This window comes from Etheostoma cragini, chromosome 4 (genome assembly GCF_013103735.1).
Source record: "Etheostoma cragini isolate CJK2018 chromosome 4, CSU_Ecrag_1.0, whole genome shotgun sequence".
In the NCBI taxonomy this organism is placed as follows: domain Eukaryota; kingdom Metazoa; phylum Chordata; class Actinopteri; order Perciformes; family Percidae; genus Etheostoma; species Etheostoma cragini.
In genome coordinates this window covers 11040869-11049644 of record NC_048410.1, presented here as the reverse complement: position 1 = coordinate 11049644, position 8776 = coordinate 11040869, and the positions used below count along the sequence as shown (strand labels likewise).

At 43.1% G+C, this 8776-nt stretch overlaps 3 protein-coding genes across 13 annotated transcripts in view; 1 reads left to right on the top strand and 2 right to left on the bottom strand.

Moving 5' to 3' along the window:
- The window catches only part of ppfia4 (PTPRF interacting protein alpha 4), a 55184-nt gene extending 52813 nt beyond the window's left edge, over nucleotides 1–2371 (top strand). For 7 of the 11 annotated variants that reach the window (XM_034869373.1, XM_034869372.1, XM_034869369.1 and 4 more), the window contains 3 exons: nucleotides 114–300; nucleotides 457–554; nucleotides 806–2371. In XM_034869373.1, the coding sequence (XP_034725264.1) occupies nucleotides 114–300; nucleotides 457–515 (246 nt within the window). In that variant the 3' untranslated portion in view covers nucleotides 516–554; nucleotides 806–2371. The remainder of the gene's footprint in view (nucleotides 1–113; nucleotides 301–456; nucleotides 555–805) is intronic. The other 4 variants (XM_034869377.1, XM_034869376.1, XM_034869371.1 and 1 more) reach the window with 1 other exon arrangement.
- The window catches only part of mdm4 (MDM4 regulator of p53), a 32092-nt gene that overhangs the window by 10399 nt on the left and 12917 nt on the right, over nucleotides 1–8776 (bottom strand). The window lies entirely within an intron of this gene.
- On the bottom strand, nucleotides 2457–4969 carry myog (myogenin). The gene is made up of 3 exons (XM_034869406.1): nucleotides 4126–4969; nucleotides 3393–3489; nucleotides 2457–3298 (listed from the first exon to the last, which is right to left on the bottom strand). The coding sequence occupies exons 1-3, from the start codon at nucleotides 4657–4659 to the stop codon at nucleotides 3180–3182; spliced, it is 750 nt and encodes a 249-aa protein (XP_034725297.1). The 5' UTR covers nucleotides 4660–4969; the 3' UTR covers nucleotides 2457–3179.

The following is an 8776-nucleotide window of genomic DNA, read 5'->3' as shown; positions in this document are numbered from 1 at the left end:
ACTTGATTTTTTATTTCACAACAATGTATATATTTAAGTAATGACTAAAGGTCCCCTGAATTAGTTTTTAGAGTGCACATTGTCTGACCTCGCTTTTCTCCTTGTCATTCTAGAGTGGGGATGACAAGTCTTTTCGACGCTCTCCATCGTGGCGCAAGAGGTTTCGAGCACGTGAGGGAGGGGTAGGGCTCGGCATGATGGCGGGCTCCATGGAAACGCTGCCTGCTGGCTTTCGCATGCCTTCCATGTCCATGCCGCCCTCTGCTCATTTAATGCCCAAGAAACAGCTCCAGCCTGAAGGTGTGTTACAACAGTAACCAAACTCCTCTACCTCAGCCTATTTACTTTTCTGTGTGTATCTATGTGCTTCTCTCTGCCCGTTCTGACTGACTAACTGCATGCTATGTCCTCTTTGTCCTGCTACGACCAAACCCGTCTGTGCCACGTCCGCTCAAGCTCCTCCCCCAGCAACCCAGAGACTGGACCCCTCGGCCGTGCGGACCTATTCATGCTAACTTCTCTCTGCTTACTAACAGGAGCGCTAATGCTAACAGGTAAGCTAACAAAAACATACCTGAAACTGCGCTTTTAACCAGCATTGGTCAGCTGTGGGGCATGTGGCTGGATTGTGGCCCTAACTTTACAGTACCAGGCTAAAGTAATGTAATGATGTGTGTGCCTGGCAGATTTGGGCCTTTCATTTTTTGAGTTTTAGCGTCTTCTTTTTGGAATTATTAATTTACACAATTGTTGTACAATGATAATAACATTTTCTCACTTTCCTCCCTTTTTTTCTCTCTTCCAGTGCATTCTCATTACCTATACGGACACATGCTTGCGGCCTTTTGAGAGTGATATGCCAAATCTGGAGAGGGAGTCCTGGATGCCACTTGAGAGTGCTCTTCTTCCCTTTGTGGCCCAGCCTCACCTCCTATCTTTCACCTCTCATCTCTCCTTCGGACACGTGCAATACAGAGGCCAACTCTGACCTTTGAACTCTTGAGAGTGCTCATTGGCTGCGCTCGCTGCTGTAAAGGAGACTCATCCCTGTCTCTCCCAGTTTACCCCAGTGCTCCCAGTAGCCTCGTTGTTGTGGTGTTGTGCTCCTGCTCCCCTGGTCTCAGCTGTGGGTTCTTGTCCTGATTCGTATCTCTTAACATGGTCAAGTCCAAACCAATTTTACAGTGTCATCATGTCCAAGGCAACACAATAGTTGGTTAGTTTAAAAAAAGATTTAAAGGAATGGTGACAAGTCGTTGATTTGGACTTGGGAATGATGAATACTTGTATAAATGGCAGATCCCACTGCACATTGCCCCTCCTACCGGTTATGCAAGGTATTAATAATTTATTGTCTTTGTACATAAAATCGATGACTTATGTTTTTTATAGAAATATTATATATATAGTATATATATATATATATTGGAAATATATATGGAAATGAATACAATATAATTGCTGTATGAAACCCAATGCCCTGTATTCAATAGTGACTGTTCGCTCTCTCTTTCTCTTTCTTTCTCTTTATCTCTGTGTCGGACCTTTGTGTGTCTTTTGCTGTATGCTGTAAGTGTGTGAATCGTTAGTGGGAGGGTCTCACTAAGGAGGGGGTGTGTTTCTACAAAGACCCTTCACAGGTTCATGGGTCCAATTTCAGACTTCTTCAGACTCTTTTTGCCTCTTCTCCTGTTCTTTCCTTTTCCCACCTCTTTCTCTCTTGACACTATGTAGCTGTTATCTCTCCTCTTTTCGCCTCTCTCGCCTTCAGTATGACACTATGTAGCCTAGAATAGAGAGAATCCTTTAATATAAAAAGTGTGTGTGTGAGTGAGTGAACAAATGAGTCTCTCTGCTCGAGACTTGTAGAGAAATTGCGTGTGAGAGGACAACCCCAGCCGGGTAACCATGACTTTTCTCTGTGGATGGGTAGTGTGAACACTGTAGCTCCTCTTGTTGATTCCTTACTTTCTCTCAAATCAAACTGTAAACTGCTGCTCAACATCAGCCAATGATATACACGTAAAACTGCTCAGTGTGACGGACTCTTCTAATCCTGTCCCGTCACTTCCCGTTTAGTTGCCATGGAGACGTGCCGGTGAGCACTCAGTGCTCTCAGCTGACCAACTCTTCATCCAATGAGAACACAGCATATGGACCAGTAAAGTGCTGGATGGGTGTACAATTATTATTTTTTTTAGAGTTTTTCCAAGGTGTCTAAAAGGTGTAATGTGCTATGTGGCAGCTATGAGTACTGTGTCTTTATTCCAGGTGTGAAACAATGCTGACAAATCAAGATTTTATTATTTGGCAATTCAAAAAAGTGAACTGTATTTATGACACTATATAGACATAAGTAAAGCTGTTTTTTAAAGATCGGTTTAAAGGTTGTGTTCTTTTTTAGTTTATCACAGTCAAAATTTCTCATTGGTAGTTAAAGACAATGACAGCCAATGTATTGAAAATGGTCTTTATTGCAAGAATTGGACAGAAAATATCACTTTTTAGAACATCTACAAATACACAACAATCTTAGTTATAAAAGTCAAAAATAAGTTAGCAAAAAATAAAATGGCAAAACCACTCTGTAGAAAAAGGGAACGTATTTACATCACTAGCATTCATAACCAGTTTAAATTAAGCAGATCTTGGTCAAAACTGCCATGGTACATATTGGCCCCACAAATAAACTCATGTTTTTTTAAGCATTAAAACACACACAAATAGAATGAAAGGGAAAGGTTTCGAAAAGAGGAAAACTTAAATTAAGTAAGGAGAAAACCAGGCTTTGTTGTTCCTCTGTGGCTTTATGAGACTGAAGGCAAGCCTAACAGAGATCCAATCTAGTAACTAGGTGTTAGGTTCATGCAGTAAAGTCCTTGAATCTCTTGTTAGACTAAGCTACTAAGGCTATGACAGAAAAGCCTGGACCACAAGATAAGGCAGGGAATAAAGGGAATAAGGCCTCATTGTGAACAGGAGGAATTCAGTTTGTCTAGCAGACCCATTGATCAGCAGAGTTACAATTCAAAAAATCACTGTATTAAAATTTTAGCATAAGACACATAGATCAGTAGAGCTGAAAAATAAATTAAATTGGGCCGATTATCAGCCTGCTTTGCCAATTGTCATTTTGTCTGTGGCTCTTTGTGCTCATATGGGTCCGCTGTGTGGATGGTCTATTTGGGAATGTCGACAGAAAAAGCCACAGCTCCGCCTGCTGCAGTGATGCCGTCCACGATGGAGGTAAGGGCATGCATGTTCCCCTGCTCTGGAGAGTCAGCAGCACTCAGGAGATCTGCAAAGAGACCCAGTCACTCATTGAGTATCTGAGTGAGGGTGCACAGATTTGTTATTGCTGTCTAATGAGACTGTGTGCGAACCATACTCACCCTCGCTGCTGTAGCTCTGTGTGCACTGCTCTGGAGTGCTGCTCCACTCTGGGCTACTGCAGCAGGTGCTGCCTGAACTGGGCTCACTTGACGACACCTGTTACCATGGAGATGTGCACACAGAAGTTGCTGTCAGTCACTCTGTGTTATGACAGGGCATATCCAGCACAGCACACTACATTGCAGTGTAATACCACACACACCAACTACAATCCATCCTGTGATGTACTTGATGAACAGTTTCTCAACAAGACAAGCAAAAAAATACATTTGAGTGTAAAGGAGATCAAACCATTTGACAAAGACAGTCGTTGGATTGATATACTGTATTTTGGCACTTTTCTGATCAATCGGTTATTGTTGTCTCTTTGAACCTTCAAATTAGCAAAACACTTGCAACTGTGAGACAATGACAGAAAGTGCATCTGTTCATTTTAAGTCTGAATACACAAATGGATAAACCAGCTATTCTACCAAACCTCAGAACTTAGCCACAGGGATCTTTTCTGAATCGGACTTTGAGGTGTATCAGTTCTTCAAAGTCACACATCATCAAAACATTTTAGCTGACCATTTTTTCCAATTTCTGCCTTTTGTGTCGTGTATCTCTTCCTCTACTTGGCATTTCATCTTTGTCTGAACATCTTCTTCACAGTTTTTGCTTTTTGGCTCTAATCTCAGTGTTGAATATGTGACCTTCTGCAGTTAATCATCCCTCCTCTGTCCTACTCACTCTGGGCTGGGCCTGGTTGGGTCGGTAGTGCAGTCCCTGCTGTCCCGTTTCAGTGTCCTGCTGGTTGAGGGAAGACACCAGGGCCTGCAGTCTTTCAATATACTGGATGGCACTCCGCAAGATCTCCACCTTGGGCAGCCTCTGGTTTGGGTTCATCAGGGTGCTCCTCTTCAGAGCGTCAAAGGCCTCGTTTACCTTCTTCAGACGCCTCTTCTCCCTCATTGTGGCCGCTCTCCGACGGTCCATGGTAACTGTCTTCCTTTTGCACAGCTTACAAGCCCAGGGCAGGCACTGACCCGGGCAGTGAGGCTCCGGGTGAGGTGACAGACTGGACGGAGAGGCTTTATCCTCCGTTCCTGTCACTCCGACTCCAACACCCCCAGACAGACTTCCACAGAAGCCCATCATGGAGTTCCTATCCTGGTAGGCAGGTTGGTCATACCCCCCAGGCAGGCGAGAGGGGAAGTAACTGTCCCCTCCCTCGTAGAAGCGCTGGTCAGGGAAGAAGTAAGGGTTGGTCTCAAAAAGCTCCATACTAGACAACGTTATGGCTTGAAAGGGGACAAAGATTCCTGCTTCCACTGGAGCTGCTCTACTGTATGTGGTGTTCGGTCCAGCGCCTGGAGCGTGTCTGTCGGAGTGTTTCGTGTGTGTATGCCTGTCTTCGTCCCTGGCCTTAGTTTGTGATGAGTGGAAGATGTGTGGAGAACAACTGGTGTGGAGCAACTGTAGGCTGGCATTTAAACCCCTCTGCCTGCTGCAGGATCACAGGGTTAAATTTAGCACGAGCCCCTAGAAACCTGACACGACGTTTAGCTGTTGCTGCACATCTACACTTCACATCTCTGTTGGGCCCTGCTCTTCAGGGCTTTAAGGCCCTTTTGGACGTATGTGTGTGTGTGTGTGTGTGTGTGTGTGTGTGATTGTGTGTGTGTGTGTGTGTGTGTGTGTGTGTGTGTGCATGTGCTTGCGCGTGTAGTTTTTAGCACGTGTGTGTGTCTTTGAAGCTGGAATATGATCAAGTTGCAGTGGAAATGGGAGAGATAACCTGGGATCAAAGACGTCCGTCTTAATGAGCTAATCCCAGACTTGCGTCTCCCTCCATGACACCATACATAAAGTCCCCTGGCATGGGGGTGGAGGAGGGGGCAGTAGGGACAGTCTGGAGACAGCTGTCACTTCTACTAGGAGCCAATGATAAGCAATGACAAGAAGTTGTGCCTTCCTGTCGGAAGGAAATGAGGCCGGAGATTATTGTTTACGCAAAACTAGGTCACAGATAAACGTTTGTACTCTGTTGTGACTGAAGGTTCAGAGTGATCAACTAGGTTGATAGGCCATACTAAATATGGAAAAGTTTGGGTGACATTAAAGCTCATGCCATTATTGGGTCTTGGTTTTATGTAGCTGCATTCATATCTACTGACTTTCCTTCTAAGATGATTGCACAGGGTGATGCAAGCGACCTTCTGAGCTATATTGGACTCTGATTCAGACAGGTCTGTGCAGGACTGGACAGAGCATAGTACAGTAAGTTGAGAACCAAGGCTCCCACTACTCTCAGAAATCAAGGGACAATAATCAAAGGACTACGCAGAGGTATGGCCTTCCATGTCCTGACCTCTTCCAGTTAGTCGCAGTGTTAGCCTAGCCATCAGGTGTTAATCCTTTCAGGACATATCTTGCATAATAGATCACCAGCTAATTTGGACTGGCTTCCGCTAACATGGACAAACAGCCAAAACACACACTTCTGTCATCAGAGAAGTGGCCTGGAATAACAGGCATAGTGGGAGATGTGTTGCATCTCTGTGCATCCTATTTCACTACCGTAGGTTTATCACAGTAACACATACCTGGCAGGAAATATTTCCTGGAGAAAGGGAGATCTGATTAGTTGCCACACAACATAATACCGTATGTACTGCATATGTGTCTGGTACATACCACTGCCAACAACCAGCAGGCGACATTTGTCACATGTTGTCCTTTCTCTTTCTCTGAATGTCTTTAGTTTCATCTTCCTAACAGAGATTTGCTGAAACAATATATCTTGCCCCATGGGCTCTTATTCCCTTTTAAAAGTGTTTTCCTCATAACGAGAAGGCAACATTCTTAAAACGGGGCTGGGTTCTTTTCTCGCATTTCTCAACTGTGGAGTCCCAAAATTGACAAAATGCAGTAAAATATCATGAGATTAGTAAAAACTGTAAGTAAATAGTGTTACATCAAGTTTTTTTTTCCAACTAAAAATGACATAAATTGAACAATATATTAATGTTTTAAAGTGCTTAAATATATAATAAGTATTTTGCTGTTTGTACGTCCGTTTTGGAGCGACAGAGGGAAAATACAGTTAACAATAAGTGGAACCAAAATGAGGAACCAAAATTTGCGTTCTAATCCGGTCCGATGCTGGTTGCGTAGGAACCGGTTCCATAATGAAACCGGGTTTTGGTACCCAACCCTATTCCTATCCTAGTATTCAGTGGCAGCCATGATCAGAGCTGGTCAAAACCTTTAAATTCTTAAGAAAAGTTCAATGCTCCCTTTCTTTTCTTCTTTAGCATTGGGTACACAACAAGGAGATCATCCTGTCCTAAAGTTCCTTGCAGCAGCATCAACATTTAAATTACATTAAAATCAACGATACGTTGTAGTTTCACCACGCCAGACCCAAGTCAATAAACGCTGCATAGTCACGTAGCCCAGTGTCAGTGCAGTCACAGAACTCAAATTCTCTTAGCACCGCGGTTTTCTTTTCCTAAATCCTACTCGCTGCCCAGTCCATGTGATCGGGTTTCCAGTATGTATTGGGTACTGACAGTCCTTATGAATTCTCCTTTACATTTTTCCTTGAGCTAATGACGTTTTCCATCAAGGTCAGGGAAAATTGTTTTGGAATGACATAGGAAGTAAGGTTTGGACTATTTGACCAAGATGAACACAGCCTAGAGAGGAATGGAGAGGACTGTGTGGCAGTTCTCTTCTCAGTTCTTCCAAGACAAACTCAGAGTAATGGTATCTTGGACTGTTTTATCTCACACTCACAGCACATTGTTTTAAGAACATATCATTAAGCACTTAGTGTCATGGCGGACATGTTGGTATTTAGGGATAGCACAAGTGTAATTAATAACATTAATTATGGGTACATTTTGTTTAAGCACACCTACATGAAGCAGAGCTGTAATTTTTGTAATTAATAACACCTGTCTTTTTCAGCTATTACAAGTTTGTCTTTTTTGTACAAGTCTGCTGTGAGAAATGCTTTTTCCACACGTCCTAATGGGACTCTAAATTGACTGTAATGTAATCTTAATTAGTGCTTTATTAAAAACCAGTGCGCAGAAAACCTAAATATATGTAAAGACACACTAAAAGCGCTAACAAGCAAGACAAATATACAGCATGTTTTCTGCTACAGGTTCCTGGTTTGAGGGATTATGCTGTAGGCCATTTGCAAGAAAAAGTCACTCCATGTCTCAATTCACTATTCTCTACCTATATTCTACCTATTGTTATCTCATTCTGTACTTGTAAGGTTTCTACAAGCCTCGTTCTTCAAAAAGCCTCGCATGTTGAAGTTGGACATGGTGATCTGCATGAGTCAGATCCCTATACAATCTGCAATCAGTGGCGAGGACGTTTTTTAACAAGTTGCCTCTACAGTACTTATGTATACCCAGTGCTTTACTTATTCTGTATTTATTGTCTTATTCTTAGGGTATTAACAACGAAGTTACATTTGCTGCTGTTTAAAATCTTTGCCTGTCAGCGGTGAGTAGAAGTATCCCACTCAATGTAAGATGAATTGACTTGTTGGTACAGACAGATGAACCCTCTGGGAATGGTTGCCAGGCCGCGGTCTGGCAGGACTGCCTGGGGGCTCGTGGTCTAGTCCTGGGGCTTTGGGTTCGGGTTTGGGGTTGAGGCAGAGTACAGAGCGGAGGCTTGGCGCAGGGCTGCGGTGGCCGGTGGGCTGTCAGGTTAGTCTGTGATGGATAGTCACTGATGGTGGAGAGAGTACAAAGACGCCTGTGTTTCTCTCAGGGGTACAGCAGGGAGGGGGTCTGCAGTGTGTCAGAGTCACTCATAACCCTCTGTCATCGTAACCCATTGTCAGCAGAACTGGAGAACTTGCGTGTGTATGTGTTTTGTAGTAGTTTCAGGCACACACTTGTGTCTTGTTTGAGGAGCAAGTCCCCTCTCAGCATTTTAAAGTGAACACTTGAGGTGCAGTAAACCAGATATTGGGGGTTATTTACTATTTGCAGTTACTGCACTTGTGTATCTTCCGTCTTAACACCTGGAAGTATAACTAGACTAACAAAAGACAGATCAGACAAAATAACAACTTGGATCTATACTTAAATTATTTTTATACTGGTACTTTATATTTTAGCTGTTTTATTTTCTCAGAGAAACCAAAAAAAAGCAATAAACATTCAATTTGCTGTAAGGCCATTTGAAACAGAAATACTTTGATTTAAAGCAGTAGAAGACAAATTATTTACACTCAAAAATATTTACACCCAAAATCCCTTTTGTATGTGTGCACGAGTGTGTATGGGTTCCTATGTATGTGTGTGTGTGTGTGTGTGTGTGTGTGTGTGTGTGTGTGTGTGTGTGTGTGTGTGTGTGTGTGTGT

What these genes read in the sequence shown, in the direction of transcription:
- myog (XM_034869406.1), bottom strand. Translation starts at nt 4,659, where the DNA reads ATGGAGCTTTTTGAGACCAACCCTTACTTCTTCCCTGACCAGCGCTTC. An exon ending in CCAACCAGGCCCAGCCCAGA is followed by an intron (nt 3,490 to 4,125) that starts GTGAGTAGGACA and finishes CCATGGTAACAG; the next exon opens with GTGTCGTCAAGTGAGCCCAG. An exon ending in ACAGAGCTACAGCAGCGAGG is followed by an intron (nt 3,299 to 3,392) that starts GTGAGTATGGTT and finishes GTCTCTTTGCAG; the next exon opens with ATCTCCTGAGTGCTGCTGAC.